The sequence below is a fragment of the Primulina tabacum genome, chromosome 6 (assembly GCF_025594145.1).
Source record: "Primulina tabacum isolate GXHZ01 chromosome 6, ASM2559414v2, whole genome shotgun sequence".
NCBI lineage: Eukaryota > Viridiplantae > Streptophyta > Magnoliopsida > Lamiales > Gesneriaceae > Primulina > Primulina tabacum.
Window position 1 is genome coordinate 26791800 of NC_134555.1, and position 16883 is coordinate 26808682.

The 16883-nt window shown below is 37.5% G+C and overlaps 1 protein-coding gene across 6 annotated transcripts; it reads left to right on the plus strand.

Annotated features, from left to right (window-relative positions):
* Window positions 1–2233: 2233 nt before the first annotated feature.
* LOC142549209 (serine/threonine protein phosphatase 2A 57 kDa regulatory subunit B' beta isoform-like) lies at window positions 2234–9149 on the plus strand. 6 transcript variants are annotated; one of them, XM_075658037.1, is made up of 4 exons: window positions 2234–2590; window positions 2757–4059; window positions 5147–5263; window positions 8257–8396. In XM_075658037.1, the coding sequence occupies exons 2-3, from the start codon at window positions 2926–2928 to the stop codon at window positions 5258–5260; spliced, it is 1248 nt and encodes a 415-aa protein (XP_075514152.1). In that variant the 5' UTR covers window positions 2234–2590; window positions 2757–2925; the 3' UTR covers window positions 5261–5263; window positions 8257–8396. The 6 variants fall into 6 exon arrangements, 4 of the variants coding, with proteins under 4 accessions (XP_075514152.1, XP_075514153.1, XP_075514150.1 ...); XM_075658038.1 differs by having other exon boundaries at window positions 5208–5263; XR_012821128.1 differs by lacking the exon at window positions 5147–5263 and adding an exon at window positions 8892–9149 and having other exon boundaries at window positions 2239–2590; window positions 8257–8788.
* The last annotated feature ends 7734 nt before the right edge of the window (window positions 9150–16883 follow it).

The following is a 16883-nucleotide window of genomic DNA, read 5'->3' on the forward strand; positions in this document are numbered from 1 at the left end:
TGGGCTGACAGGGAAGATCCACTGCCACATACATGAGATCCCCGTTCATAATTTAACGGGTGGATTGGTCCCTGGTCATACTTTACCGCTTTCTAATCCCGATATAAACCCGTTCATAGTTTAACGGGGTGGATTGGTCTCTGGTCATACTTTAACGCTTTCCAATCTCATACATAAATTGGTCACAAGACATTTAGCATACCTCAAAAACTTAAGAGTATTTTCTTTGCACGTCGAACATACTTACTTGGCGTTGAGGGATTCGTTGGATCTCGCTTGGGACCACTGCTGCACATACTAACATGAGTTCAACACTTAACTTGCATAACTTAGACGTAGGTACTCGTGCTCACCACTGAATCAAAGAAATAGCTTACGACATTCTAGATTACCCGGGACTTGACCTCGTTTAATCATCGTACTAACTGTGATCTTGCACCCAATCAAATCTTAATGTGAAATTAAATCATTCCCCAAAAATGAAGGTACACGGACCCCGTGCCCAGGTCCGGCTCTAGGTCCATGTAGGTACGGGAAAGACACACCGAAAAGAAGGAAAGACACGGACCACGTGCTAGGGTCCGTCTAGGGGTTCGTGTAGGCACTGAAAAATGGCACTTCGGAAGAAACAAGGGCACGGACCCCGTGCCAGGGTCCGTGTACGGGTTCGGCTAGCCTCGGATAAAATCAAACCTGCGGAAATTATTATATTGTGCTTATTTCTTTCAACTCAATTGAATGGACTAAGAATCGATACCTCGAGACCCATCCTAAGATGCTACGGTATTGACTCCCACCCGTACCAACAACCCAACCGACCCCAATATCAAATGCAACAACGAAACTTCACAAAATCCGAGATTCGACACCATTATTCTTCCTAAGGTTTCTATTGCTTCCCAAACCATCCCTGACTCGAAACGAAACCTCTAATAGTACCTAAACACATCCCACATCATTTCTAAACGCAGTAGTGATGGCCTAGCGATGCCCAACGAATCTTTCAACTCAAACACTTCAAGAACACATCAATAACATATTTTTCAGAAAAACGCAATTTGAGCAGTCCCACGAAAACGTTCATAACTTACTCATTTCTAATACAAATATTTCGAATTTACTGTATCGAAGGTATCAAAAAGTTCTACGTTTTTTATGTTGAAAGGTTTTTCAGAAAAGCGATCGAAAAATCGTAGTATTTAAAAGAACAGTAAATTTCGAGTTTTAGATCTAAAAACGTTTCAAAAATCGGTCCAACAATTTTCTGCTCAAACTTTGCACACATCACACATGGATTTTTACGCATAATAAACAACACAACGCATAACATGACGAGATCGACGCAGGAAAAATAGAATATACATGCCTTTAAATCTTTAACTTTACCGAACGGCGACACCGAAGCAGGAAGGATGTGAGAGATGATCCGGGACGAACGTGGCACGATTTTCTTAAAACGAAAGTGACGAAAACTTGCTGGAAATTCAGAGGAAGGGGGCGGCTGCTCTCTAGACCAAGAACCCTAGGTTTTCTCTTTCAAAAAAATATAAAAATCTGAATAATGAAGTGTGTGTGTGTTAGCCGATTTTTAGTGTGTTTAAAAGTGTGTATACGTGTGATTAGTGTTAATTAGGAGAAAGTTTGCTTAATTAATAATTACCCACTAATTAGATGGTAATCAAACACTAACTTTTCTTTAAATTTAAAATAAAGTGTATAAGTGACAAATCTTTTAAAAGTTTTAAAATTATAAAATCATTTAATAATTAAATTAAGCTTTTAAAATTGGTAAAACTAAATAAATATTTTAAAATGCCCCAATTATCACTTAAAATGAATTACCACATTTTAAAATCGCCAAAAATCGTCTACAGTCTCTTTTCCTCGATCATGCATCGAATGATCGCCTGAAACATGAAACTCGAGAAAATATTTTAACATGCATCACATAAACATTAAAATAATGCAGTTTAATAAATTATGCATTACTAAAAATAATTTTAAATTTAAATAAATGATATAACAATTAAATAAATGCATAAGTTTTACGTGTACTGATTTTGGGCTCTACAAAAATAGTCTGCATATTGACTCTGATTTGGGCTATCCATTTAGTTTCTCCGGGTTATCCATGACCCGAGCTCTTACGAGGTATCAATATATATATATATATATATATATAATCATTTAAAATATATCATGTACAAATCGATGCAAGTTCGAAATGTTAATCGTAAATTTTTCTGAAATATTTCGCTACTCGAAGTACAGCACAAGAGTATCGTTGTCGTGTAATATTCGTTCGGAATTATATTTTCAGGAAATTATTTAAATATCTTGTCTTAAAAGTTTTATATAACAATTTGATTTTTTGTTGATTTTTCTGGTATTATTCTTCTTTCCTCCCATATCGGATCTTTCCTTTCCCAAATCGGAACACGCAAAATTGTTTCCCTACTCTCGCTCTCCATCTGTTTCTATGTGATCTGAACCATTGTTTCTTGATATAGCACCAGATCCGTATGGCTTAGTTATTTTCTTGGCAAGATTTTTCAGTTTGTTTTCTTGAGTTATTGGCTTCCCATTTAAGGTATCTCATGTTTTCCTCTGAAACTTGCTTTTATTTTGTGATTTCATGTCAATCTGTTCTGTATAATAAATATGTATGATCGTTATTGGGCAATGGTTATGTTTGATTTTGTAATTTGAATTTAGTTGTATTTTCTCTTTTTTTGTATTTTGTGTTCTTGTTTCAGGGTGCAGATTTTTTGCCATACTGTTTGCATTGGAATTTTGTGGAACAATGAAAGGGATATGCAGTAAAAGAAGATAATTGGAGAGTAAGGTGTTGGTGTGCCAGACTCTGGTTGTCTGGTTCGGTTGGTTTTGTGTTTCAGTTTGTCATCTAGGTGAAAGTGTTCAATAATGTTTAATAAAATAATGAAAAGAGGGCAAAGAAAGCCCTCGAAATCATTGGAAGCAATTGAGGCTCCGTTACCAACTGCATCACCCCCCAATGTGATTGTTAATCATGCATCCCGGACGGCAGCTGCCACGGCACAGCCTGCGAGTCTTGCCGCTGTTCCACAGAACACTGGGGTGGTTGAGGTCTTGCCGATGTTGAAGGATGTCCCACTAGCCGAGCGACATGTGATATTCATCCGAAAAGCTCAAGTATGTTGTGTTTTCTTTGATTTTTCCGATACGATGAAATCTGCACGTGAGAAGGAGATCAAGAGGCAAACCCTTTCGGAGCTTGTTGACTTAGTGCAGTCGGGGTCATGTAAAATGAATGAGATAATGCAGGAGGAGTTGGTCAAGATGATATCTTTGAATATTTTCCGGAGCTTGCCACCCGCATCACATGAGAATACTGGATCAGAGTGTGGAGATCCGGAGGAGGATGAGATGTACATGGACCCTACCTGGCCTCACTTGCAACTTGTTTACGAGTTACTTTTACGATATATTGTATCATCTGATACGGACACTAAAGTTGCCAAGAGGTATCTTGATCACTCGTTTGTTTTAAAATTGCTTGATTTATTTGATTCTGAGGACCTGAGGGAGCGCGAGTATTTGAAGACTATTCTTCACCGGATATATGGGAAATTCATGGTTCATAGACCCTTTATAAGGAATGCAATAAACAACATCTTTTATAGGTTTATATTTGAGACAGAGAGGTTCAGTGGGATTGGTGAGCTATTGGAGATTCCTGGAAGTATAATAAATGGTTTTGCATTGCCAATGAAAGAAGAACATAAGTTGTTTCTTATACGTGCACTTATTCCTTTGCACAAGCCAAAATGCGTTTCAACATACCATCAGCATTTGTCCTATTGTGTAACACAATTTGTTGAGAAAGACTACAGGTTGGCCAATACTGTCATCAAGGGGTTGCTGAAGTATTGGCCAGTCACAAGTTGTGGAAAGGAGGTTCTCTTCCTTGGAGAATTAGAAGAGATTTTGGAGGTCACACAACCTGCGGAGTTCCAACGTTGTATGGTTCCTCTGTTTAGGCAAATTGGCCGTAGCCTCCGCAGTTCGCATTTCCAGGTGTGAGAAATTTGTTCTTTGTTACATTTCACAATATTATATTTGTTTCATTAAGCACAAAACTCCCGTACAGTAACGGGATATTAGGGCCAAAGAGATACGACTTTGCACTATAGTTAGCTCAGCACCAATCAAGATAACTTCGCCATGCTTGTCTCACAGGAGTAGCGCTCTTTCTGGATACATTAGTTTTATGAAAATTTTCCTCTTCAGATTTTCAGAAAATTTGACTCATGCTATTATTATGTATTATTGGATACAAAACTCGATAAACTACAAGTACTGGCTATATGATATATTTTAGACAATATGAATGAGTTCCTTTTGACTTTAGAGAAGCTAAATTTATTGTATCTGTTAAGAATTTGGTATAATTCTCCTTTTCCTTGTTTTTGGAGTTATGTATGTATTAGCTAAATTGGTGTTGGAGAATTATTCTTGCCAAGCAACATGAAACTTTTTTAGTCATTTTACATGAACATATTTTATCATGCTTGACTCATGCCTTAGTTTTCCTAGTTTAGGAAAGGAAAACAAGTTTTGATGCGCCTTTCTTTTGATTTAGGCCAAAACGAGATTAAACCTGGGTTTTAAATATCACCTCAAATACTGAATGTCAGCAGAATCTCATAATGTTATTAATAAATATCATGGACTGAAATCACTGCTTTCTGCTTCCCCTATTCTGCGCTAGGATGTAACCAAAAGTGTTTATGCATCAGTAAGAATGAAACAAAAATAGTTGGATTCTTCATGGATGTCTACAAATCCTTACATTAGAAATGCATTATTAGAAATCTTTCAATAATAATGGATCTGTTTGCCCCTTAAAATTGAGCAACTCTTTGTAGTTTCTTAAATATTTCTTATTATTTGAACCTCTGGTATGATATGTTCACCTATGGGAATTGATTCTCTTCTATTCTTCCCACCTTCCTCTTTCATTGAATGCCTCATTACTACGATGGACAGCTATGTAAAGTGACACTTGTTCTGAGTTATTTTTTTCTCCACATAACTCTCATTTGAGTATTCCACAGTTATAAATATGTAGATGGCCGTTTACTTCTATCTTTTGAAAGCTTAGGTCTTGTCTGGAGGTCACACAAGTTTAGGCGGCCGTTTACTTCTATCTTTTGAAAGCTTAGGTCTTGTCTGGAGGTCACTCAAGTTTAGGCGGATGGATTGGAAGTCGTTTTGAGCTGTGAGCACTATGTTCCTTGATTTATGGTCTTCACCTTCAATAATTATCTCGTCACTGTTATTTGGACTTAAAATGTGGTTATTTTTGTAGGACAGTAGAATCATCAAAACTTGGGTTACTTGAGACTAGTTCTAAAGGTGTCTTGATTTTTGATTAGTTTGTTAAGGACAATGTTGACCAGTAAGCTAGCGGCAGATGAACACCTGAGATTTAAAATTTTCCATGTTTAAAAATTTTAAAAAATCAATTAATGCTTTGTAGCGTCCTTACCCGAGCCAATACTAAACAGACTAACAAGCATGCAAAATTAAAACTTAATGACAACAATTAAACAGCGGAAACCAAATAACTTAATCATCTTACTACCCAAACGAAAACAAAATAGTAGCAGCAGTCTCAATCATTAATACAACCATATCGAAAATTGAATTATGCACGAGAACACGATTAACCAAATAAATCCTCCACTGGATCACCACCGAAAACCCAACTGCTCTAGCCACTGCCCTGGCCGTCTGAACCGTTCAACCTAAGACCTGCCCCGTGGAATGGGGTGCCCAAGATGAAAAACAAGGACGTGAGCGACAATCGCCCAATACAAAAATCTACGAGTATACAAACCGATATGATGTATGTGAAATGCAATATGCTCGGATATCAAGGATCAAATCAAAAATCTCATGCTCAGTCTAGAGGCGCCTGAATGTATAGTCTAATCTGCCCTATACATGTTTTGACTTATATATACTCATATTAAGACGTGGACCTACATTGTCCAGGTAATCAGAGCCCACGGGTCCCGTCGGACACTGTAGCTCTGGATGTCCCATCGTCCACAATACAGAATAGGGCTGAGAGGCCACAACAAACGAGGTATATCTCAAAAAAGATCAGGTTCAAAATGATATGTCATGCATGATATGCCAAAGCAGTAAAACAAATATCATGCAACAGATAAACATGCAACATATAACTGTGTACTCTACACTTGGATATCTCAGTCAGTACATCACGTACCTCACCAAAACAATTTGACAGAAAGCTTTGAACCTATACATTACAAACATAATGAAATCACTATCAAACCAGATTTTGAATTATCAAATATGCTCCAAAGTTCTTTCTAATGATCCTTAAATCACTATTTAAGGCTTTAGGATAATATCTGCGTATGTCGTCAGCCTGCTGATGATGTCTCGATCCCAGTTCACCGACCCCTCCTCGAGTCGACACTAGCTCCGAAACTTCTAGATACCTAAGTGTCCTAGAAACTGACTAGAAAACCTAAGGTTTATGGCTAGAACTCTCTCTGAAGGAAGCGGTTTAGGAAACAAAAGAAATCAGCTTCCATTCATAGGCTGCATTCGGACTAGTTCAGAAAATCCGAATCAATCTTATCTACCACGTGTCAGAATCTTATTCGTCTAGTTAGATTTCTCGGGATAATGTAATGTGATTAGATTGTGTCGTCCATTTTAAATTCGGTAGATCCCAACAGGTTTATTTCGAATTATCAATTCCTTAATAATACTTAATTAAGAACCTTTTAATCATCTTTTAATTAGTAGTTCATTCAAAATAAGGATTTGAGTCATTACATGCTTTGTGAAGATTGTAGCCAAAATGAAACCCTTCTTAAGTTGAGCTCAACTGGTGCATTTCAAGAGCCTCCACATTAATGAAATTGCAAACAACAGAGAAAAAGTTGGCTGGCTCATTAAGCTAATGAATCCAGTTACAATGAAAGCATCTCAAGGTCAGCTATGATTTAAGCATCTTAAATAATGAAACAACCAGCCTCGAGCTAGTTCTTACAATGTCGACTAAGCTAAATGATTCCCTGGCTGAACTACATATGGCATGGCTTTTTTGTGGTTCCTTTACACCTGTTTGTTGCTATATGTCAAGTTACATGTATAATTATGCTGCATGATTATTCCTAAACAAGGTGTAACATTGAACAATTGCCGCTTTACAAGAAGCTACAACAGATGGTGGTAATAGTGCAACTCAACCCAAACATCACATGACGATCATTCTCCTAACATGGGCGATTATTGAACTCCTTTAGTCTTCATCTAACTAATTATATTCCTTGCAATCCATGTGAATTGAAGATATGACTTTGGCTCTTACACCAAATGTTGGATCGAGTGTTTGTCACTTAACCAACAGTTATAGCCAATGTTGTCGGTGTGAATCAAATCTTTCAAATGATGCAACAAACCAAATATCACATGTTTATTGCAATCCTAGCATAGCAATTATTGCACTTCAATCCGACTTGAGAGCGACCATATCATGACTGCATGGTTGAGGACTGTATTAGAACAACTAAAAATTTAGAACAATTAGAAATTGAGAAAAAATTAATATAAATATTTAACTTGAATATTTGGATGATATTTATTTATGATCAGATCCCAAATCTCTCTTTTATGATACATATGTAGAATCTTTGCTTAAATAATTGATGAAGAACATAATGATGATAAACTTCATAAATTAAGACAGCTAAATTGTGTTGACTTTATATGTTGTTTGGCTATATGATATGGGGTATTTGATATCGATGGTTTAAAAATTTGACTTGCAGCGTTACCACCAACTATAATTTTTGTAAGACTGAAATCATTCAGTCCTAAAAGGTAGAACAATCAAAACGTGGCGCATGAGCTGTTGTACGGTTTAAAAGATTTGAGTTGCACCATTGTTACCAGCTCTAGTTTTGGTAAAGCAGGAAGCAATAGGTCTTACATACTCAATTGAGTGATATCACCTTGATTTATGGTGCATTTTTATTTTACTCATCCATGCACATATAGTCATTTGGTTATAGCGATGGTATGTCTTCTTATGTTTGTCAAATGCAAGCTTTTGTGTTCTTGTTTGTGCTTTTCGAAGCTTGTTTCGCTGTGAACTTGGCTCTTACAGATGCATTTCAGCCATCATGATAATCTATTGCTTCTCAAATTCTCCTTGTTTGTCTACAGGTAGCAGAACGGGCTCTATTCTGGTGGAATAACGAGCATATAGTTGGCTTAATTGCAGATAATCGACGTGTTATTTTACCAATCATATTTGATGCATTAGAACATAATATACATAGCCATTGGAACCAGGCAATAAATGGGCTGAGCTACAATGTCCGAAGAATGTTCCTGGAAATGGACACCGAGCTGTTTGAAGAGTGTCTGAGGCGGCATGAGGAAAAGGAAGCTATGGCCGGAGGATTGGAAGTGCAACACTTGCTAACTTGGAAGAGACTAGAAGAAGTTGCTGATCAAGCTAATGGTTGAGAAAACAGGGTCTTTTTTTTTTATCTGTATGCGGATTTTGAGTCCTACAATGACAGAACTCCGGGAGTTGGCAAATCTATGTAGACTAGAAGCAAATGGTTCAAAAGAAAGATATGAAGAATTTCTACATCTTCTTGCCTGGCTGTTTCATCCTATCTCAAACGGGTATCAAATGGTACAAAAAAAACCAAGCGAGTGGAAGTGAGAATCATTCAGTAAATGGGAGGTACGAATTCTACCAAATTGTTTTTTACACATATCCATTCTTTGATAGTTATATTTTTCATTATCCAACTATTGATACCGGTTCTGCAATCAATGACTATCAGTGGTTCGAGATTCTCCATTGCTGTCTTTGTCATAGACACTTGTTACGACGATCATGAATGTTCAAGAGCTTTGTATTTATTAGTTCAATCCATGCATTCCCTTTAATTCGTTTATAGAATTTTATGGATATTTTATAAAAGCTCGACTGTCGAGGCACACTTTGATCGTTTTGTTTGTAAATGTTTTGTTTAGACAATCTGTACGAGGATGCTAATTCCTGATTCTTTCTCCAGGGTGTAAAGCATATTTTATGGATATTCTTGTCCAGTTGGATTCAGTTACTTAAACTTTAGGATATTTTTGTAATTATGCCAAATTTCACGTGGTACTCAGAAGGCTTAATCAAAAATAAAAAACAAATATTGCACGGAACAAATATTAAAATAAAATTTTTAGTAATTTTAAAATTTAGAAATTATTGTATCAATATATGAACAATATTCTGGTATTAACAATTGTTGGATAGTTTATAAAATATTTTATAATTTTGTAAGTTATTTTTTAACATAAAAACTTGTGTAAAGGATTTTTAGGTAATTTTTCGTCCATTTATCATATTCAAAGGATTTTTAGGTAATTTTTCGTCCATTTATCATAGTTGAATAAAATATAATTAACTATAAATTCGTTGATATTGATCGGGATTAGAAAATTCACCTGGCGTTGACATTTTTTTATTGCAAGTTTTTTCAATTTTGTCTAGTACCTAAAGAACGAGAGTAGGACACCATGGTTGGAGGTAGTGTTGTGTTGCCGCTGCCCGCAAAAATCATTTCGAAGTAATCGCCACCGCCAGTGCTGCCTCCTGCTATGGTGGCCCCTCCGCCGTATGATATGCACAACATTCTCTCGAAGTTATAATGATCATAATGTTAGAATATATTATTGTTGGCTTTCAAGGATAGATTAGTTATTTTATTCTTATTTTTTTTGTGTTTACCCTAACTATATAAACATATTTTCTTTGTATTCTTTGTTCAGTTTTACAACACTACGACTTGAGCTTTTCGTTTATTCTCTATTTCTCATGGTATCAGAGCCTCCATCTCATTGATCTGTCAATCGTAGAGAAGAATTGTTAATTTCATCCACAGCTTTTGTGGATCGAACAACTATGATAAGTGGACGTATAGTATAGTTTCTCGTCCCGATAATCTCATCTCGATAATCTTTCGCTGATCAAACAACTATGATAATCTCAACTAGATTTTTCTGCTGTGCTCGTACAAGTTTTCGTTCGTATAGTTTCTCTTTGGTAATCACATACGATTTCTTCTCTGCATTGTGTTTTGTTTTACTCTTTCGATTTTGTTTGGTTTTGGCATCATGGCTGCTCGTAAAGACGATTCTCTTCTGTCGATTAATGTTCAATTGGATGGAAAAAATTATTCGTATTGGGGTTATGTTATGAAGAATTTCTTGCGGGGAAATCGATGTGGGGCTACGTCACAGGTGTGCGAGACAAGCCTACAGACCAGACGAACCTTGATTATGCTGTGTCATTGGATGTTTGGGAGGCAGATAATTCGAAGATTATTACGTGGATTAATAATTCTGTTGCGCACTCAATAGAGGCTCAATTGGCAAAATATGAGACTGTTAAGGAGGTTTGGGATCATCTGGCACGCTTGTATACACAGTCTAATTTTGTCAAACAATATCAATTGGAGACAGATATTCGTGCCCTTCAGCAGAAAGATATGAGTATCCAAGATTTTTATTCTGCCATGTCGTCACTCTGGGATCAATTGGCATTAACATAATCTACAGAATTGCGAGCATTCTCACCTATATTGCTCGGAGAGAAGAACAACGCTTGGTACAGTTTTTGATGGCACTTTGGAATGATTTTGAGGATCTGCGTGGGACGATTCTTCATCACAACCCTCTTCCTTCTATTGACTCGGTTGTAAGTGAATTGTTAGATGAAGAGATTCGTCTTAAGTCTCACGTTGACAAAGGGACAATCCCGACTACACCATCTGTCTTTGCAGTTCCTCAACGACCTCAAGCTAATCACCAAAACAGGTCAAATATGAAGGTTTCTCAAGATGAGTGTGCTTTTTGTAATGAAAAGGGGCACTGGAAAGCTCAATGCCCACTATTGTTGAGTAAAGGAAAAGTGCAGCCGCAATAGCAACAACAACGACCACACAACACTCCATGTAAACCACAGCAGCAGCATCAGCCATCTCTAAACACTCCATGGAAACCACAGCAGCAGCAGCAGCCATCTCAGAACACTCCATGGAAACCTAGTAATCCATCAAACCAGTGGATATATCGACCACCTCACTCTAACAATGTAGTTGCTGCACCGTCTTTGGATCCGTATTTGTTTGAGCAGTTTCAACAGTTCCTCGCTTCACAGCCTCATGCTATGTCAGCTTCATCACATATAGGTTTGTCATCCTCTGGCACTTCAGGTATATCTTCGTCCATCTGGGTCTTGGATTCTGGAGCATCTCATCATATGTCTCCTAATTTGTCATGTTTTGCTTCTTTCTCTCACAATTCTTCCATTGAAATTGTGACTGCAAATGGCACACCGATGCCATTAGTAGGCGTTGGTTCTCTTGTTACGTGTTGTTTATCTCTTCCCGATGTATACTATATTCCCAATCTTACACTTAATCTTGTTTTGGTCAGTCAATTATGTGAGTCTGGATACTTAGTCTACTTTCTCTTCTTCAAATTGTTATGTGCAGGACCTGCGATCCCAGACGCTGATTGGGACCGGCCGTAGACAGGGGAGACTTTATGTTTTGGATTATCTCAGAGTACCAGATGTTGCAGCATCTAGTGTGGATCTCTCTTCTTTTCGCTTGAGTCAGTCGTCTTCTGTTTTTTATTTATGGCATAATCGTCTAGGACACGTTTCCGCGTCTCGTTTGAATTTTTTAGCATCTACAGGAGCACTAGGAACTTTGAAAAGTCATGATATTTCTGATTGTAGTGGTTGTAAACAAAATTTTCGGCATTATCTTTTTATATAAGTCTATCTTTTTCTTCTACTCCTTTTGATCTTGTTTATTCAGATTTGTGGGGACCATCTCCTGTTCCCACGAAAGGGGGTCGAGATATTATGTTTCTTTTATTGATGATTGCACTCTTTTTTTTGGGTTTATCTGATGAAACATAGGTCTGATTATCTTGCTATTTTCAATTATTTTAAAGCTCTTGTGAAAAATCAACATTCAGTTGTCATCAAGTGTTTTCGTTGAGATTTGGGGGGTGAATACACTTCTAATGATTTCTCGCGTTTGCTTGCTTCTGATGGTACCATACGTCAAGCCTCGTGTAGAGAAACCCTGAACAAAATGGTGTTGTAGAAAGAAAGCATAGACATATTGTTGAAACAGCTCGCTCTTTCTTACTGTCTTCTAATGTTCCTAGTGCATTTTGGGGTGAAGCAATTCATACTGCTGTTCACGTGATCAATAGAATTCCAACTTCACACAATTCAGGTTTATCATCCTTTGAAAAAAATGTATGGTCATGCTCCTGATTATTCTTCATTAGGTGTTTTTGGTTGTGCCTGTTTTGTTCTCCAACCACAGATCAAGCGCAAGAAGTTGTCTCCGCGTTCTGCTCTGTGTGTTTTCCTAGGTTATGGTATTGGTCAAAAATGGTATTGTTGTTTTGATCCAATTAGTCAAAAACTTTATGTCTCTCGTCATGTTGTGTTTCTTGAACATGTTCCATTCTTTTCTATACTTGTTAGTTCGCATAATATGACACATGCAGATCTTATTCGTATTGACCCTTTAACCTCCGATACAGATGAGATTTTGCCCACGACCACACCCGAGACTCCTGCTCCTCCAAATCCCCCTACGACAACCCAATCATCTCCTGGCATCGTGGATAATCCTCCACTATGTCAGTCTACTCGGGTTTGTAAGTCTACTCGACTACCTGATTTTGCTTACTCGTGTTATTCTAGTTCTTTCACTTCATTTGTTGCCTCTGTTCATCGTCTCTCTGAGCCTTTATCCTATAGCGAAGCTATTGGTAATCCACTTTGGCAGAAGGCTATGGCTGAGGAACTGACTGCTCTTCATCAGACTCAGACATGGGATTTGGTTCTGTTGCCACCAGGAAAGCACACCATTGGCTCTCATTGGGTCTACAAGATCAAGACCAAATCTGATGGATCTATTGAACGCTACAAAGCTCGTTTTGTTGCTAAAGGTTACTCTCAGAAGCATGACATGGATTATGAGGAAACATTTGCCCCCGTTGCTAAAATGACGATAATTCGTACTCTAATTGATGTTGCTTCTGTTCGTCAATGGAAAATCTCTCAGATGGATGTCAAGAATGCTTTCTTGAATGGTGATCTTCATGAAAATGTTTTTAAGACTCCTCCTCCTGGTGTTTCTCACCAACCTGGTAAAGTTTGTAGACTTCGTAAGGCTCTTTATGGTCTCAAACAAGGTCCTTGTGCTTGTTTTGAGAAATTTTCTATAGTGATTACTTCGCTTGGGTTTATTCCTAGTCATCATGATTCCGCATTATTTGTCAAGTGTACTCGTGCAGGTCGTATACTTCTGTCTTTATATGTTAATGACATGATAATCACCGTTGATGATATTGATGGTATTGAGGCTTTGAAGTCTGAGTTAACTCACTGCTTTGCTATGAACGATTTAGGTTTGCTACGTTACATTCTAGGAATTGAGGTTGCCTATTCTCCAAAAGGTTATCTTTTATCCCAGTCAAAGTACATAGCAGATCTAATTGAACGTGCACGTTTAACTGATAATAGGATAATTGATACTCCTCTTGAGACCAATGCTCGGTACTCTCTGTCAGATGGACCTCCTTTGCCAGATCCTACATTATACCGTACTATTGTTGGCAGCTTGGTTTATCTCACTATGACTCGTCCTGATATTGCGTATGTTGTTCATGTAGTAAGTCAGTTTGTCACCGCACCAACTACAGTTCATTGGGCTGCTGTTCTTCGCATTCTCAGGTATCTTCGGGGAACTCAGTTTCAGAGTCTTTTGTTTCCTTCTACTTCCTCCCTAGAGCTGCCTGCATACTCTGATGCTGATTGGGCTGGCGATCCCATGGATTGTAAGTCAACCACTAGCTTCTGTATTTTTCTTGGAGATTCTCTTATCTCTTGGAAAAGTAAGAAACAAGTTGTTATCTCTAGATCTTCTACCGAAGCCGAGTATCGTGCTATGGCTTCAACTACTTGCGACATTGTTTGGTTACGTTGGTTGCTTGCGGATTTCGGTATCCTTCTTCGTCATCCTACTCCGTTATATTGTGATAATCAGAGTTCAATTCAGATTGCGCACAATTCAATTTTTCATGAGAGGACAAAGCACATTGAGATCGATTGTCACGTCACTCGTCATCATCTCCAGCTTGGAACCATCACGTTACCTTTCGTTCCTTCTTCTCCGCAGATAGCTGATATGTTTACCACGGCACATTCCGCTTCGCGCTTCCGTTTTTTGTCTGACAAACTCTCCATGCTTTTAGCTGTAGCATCGTGAGTTTGAGGGGGATGTTAGAATATATTATTGTTAGCTCTCAAAGATAGATTAGTCATTTTATTCTTTTTGTGTTTACCATAGCTATATAAACACATTTTCTTTGTATTCTTTATTCGGTTTTACAACACTACGACTTGAGCTTTTCGCTCACTCTCTATTTCTTCACACAAGTCCTTGAATCAATAATTTCAAAATATTTTTTTCATTTCACTGTAATATTATATATATTTTGATTTGGGTCATGCTCTAAGTATAAAGGAGAGAATGTTTTTATGTTACAAATTTGAATTTTCATACATTTTAAAATCCATTTGTTTGTCTCGAAAATTTGTGGGCGTGTCAGGCACGTGTTTGTGCAAAAGTTGTGAAATAATCCGACTTCTTTATCAAACGTTGCGACTCTCGATTCGATCGTTCGTTCTAATTCCCCCTCGAAATGACTCCAAAAATATGAACACGGAATTGGAGTATAATGAAATTAAAGGGGAAATCCATAAATAACATCAACATTCATTATGTTGTTATAAATTCGAACAAAGTTTTTACATAAAATGTGGATGAACATACTAAAATCCATAGAAGAAGATTGCTGGAAATGGAAGTAAACAACAGACAAATGAGAGAAATTCTGCAGAGAATTTGCTATGGATTTTTTGTGAATTTGTTGAGGCCCTTTTCTGATTATTCCTTCTTTTGTCACCCTCCACGGGGGAGTTTCAGCCACATTCCACGATCTCCCCATGATTTCCACGTCGTGTAATGGTGCATCGTGCTTTTCCCTGGGCCAACCGCTATTCTCCTGGGCTTTCCTTTGTTGAACTACTGCTCATGGACTTCAAAGTGGGTTTCTTGGATTATATTTTAGGCACAACAATTGCCCCCTAGCCAATTTGGGCCAATGGCCAATTTGGCCCAATTTGGCTAATTTGACAAATTCGGCCCAGTGGGCCAAGGTTGCAATATATTTGCTTTTGTTCAGTCTTCTATCTATTCAGATACGTGAGGTTGAAAGGAACGGTTCTACGGACTTGAAGAAGAATTGACAGCTGAAACACATGTTCTTCCTCCAACAGGTTAAATTCGAATGTGCATTCCCTGAACCTCATCCTTATCTCTTTCTTCCTCATTCCCTTCTCCAAAATCTCCATCGACTATCATCGATCTTCCAACAGAAATCACCGATTACATCGCCTTTGTTATGCCATTCAAGTTTCGGAAAATTTTCATCATCAATCTCCTTTACATCAAGCCACATCTTCTCAAGGTAGGTATATTCACCATTTTTTCAATCTTCCATCACAAAAACATTATAGAGTTTACCACATTTCATGCTGCACTCAAGGTGTTTGTGCATATGTTTGAATGAATTTTTTTGATAAGCAACACCTTGCAACACCCACTGCTTGCACCTCAATAGAGCGGCTTCCTTAGTTTGTACTTCAGAGCTTGGTCTATAGCTTGTGCAACTTATGTAATCTTCCACGTGCTTACAAGAAATGCACCAGCACAAGGAATTGTGATGCTCCACCAAATTCACTGAGGATGAGATCCCATTTTTTGGAATTTTGGCAAGCTATAAACTCAAAAATGGCAAGATCCATTCCATCTCACAAAGAAGTGACGCGTGCCACATCAATGACAACATATAGCACACACAAAGCATAATTTTGTTGATCAACACTCCATTATTTCTCATGTGATCACATTTATTTCACAGGAACATAGTTGGAGAAATCGAGGATTTATCTCAAATGTCAATGCAAGCAGTACCTTAAATACCAATGGAGAAGGAAAATCTGGCCTCTTGGGAGTGCCGTCGGCCATTCCAAAATAAATTTCCAAGCTTGAATGAATATCTTTGCAACCGACTGAGCATATATGTATGGAGTGTGATACATATTGAAAGGAAATAAAATACGTAGGCTAGGGACATTAGGTGTACGTTTTTACACTTGTTTGCCATGATTTGGCAAGTGTCTTTTCTGATGTGTAGAGTTGGGAAAGTGGCTTTCTTTGTTGTTGAAAACATGTTCTTTACCTTATACATGCTGCTTGAGATTTGTTTACATGTATTTGTATTTTTGGCATTTCACATTTACAAGGGAAACTCTGCCAAAATTTTCTAAAAACTAAACAAATGGCAAAAAGCCTGTTTTCTTCAACATTGATGCAAACATGGCGGGTCAACACTGCTTGTTACCAATCAATTGTAAACAACATTTTTCAAACAATACTCCCCAAGGTTTCAAGATATGTCGTAAACAAACTTCACTTTTTCATCAATTTGGCCAACCAACACAACAAATATTTCTCTCAAAATACATCAGTTACATCGGATTTCATGAGCAATCAGTTTATTTATTCACAATGCTTAATCATTTTACAAACAACTTCAACAAAGAATGACTTAAAAACCTATTACTCATATATTTACAGAAAACTTCGAGTCAATATGACAAAGCTAACCAAAGTGGC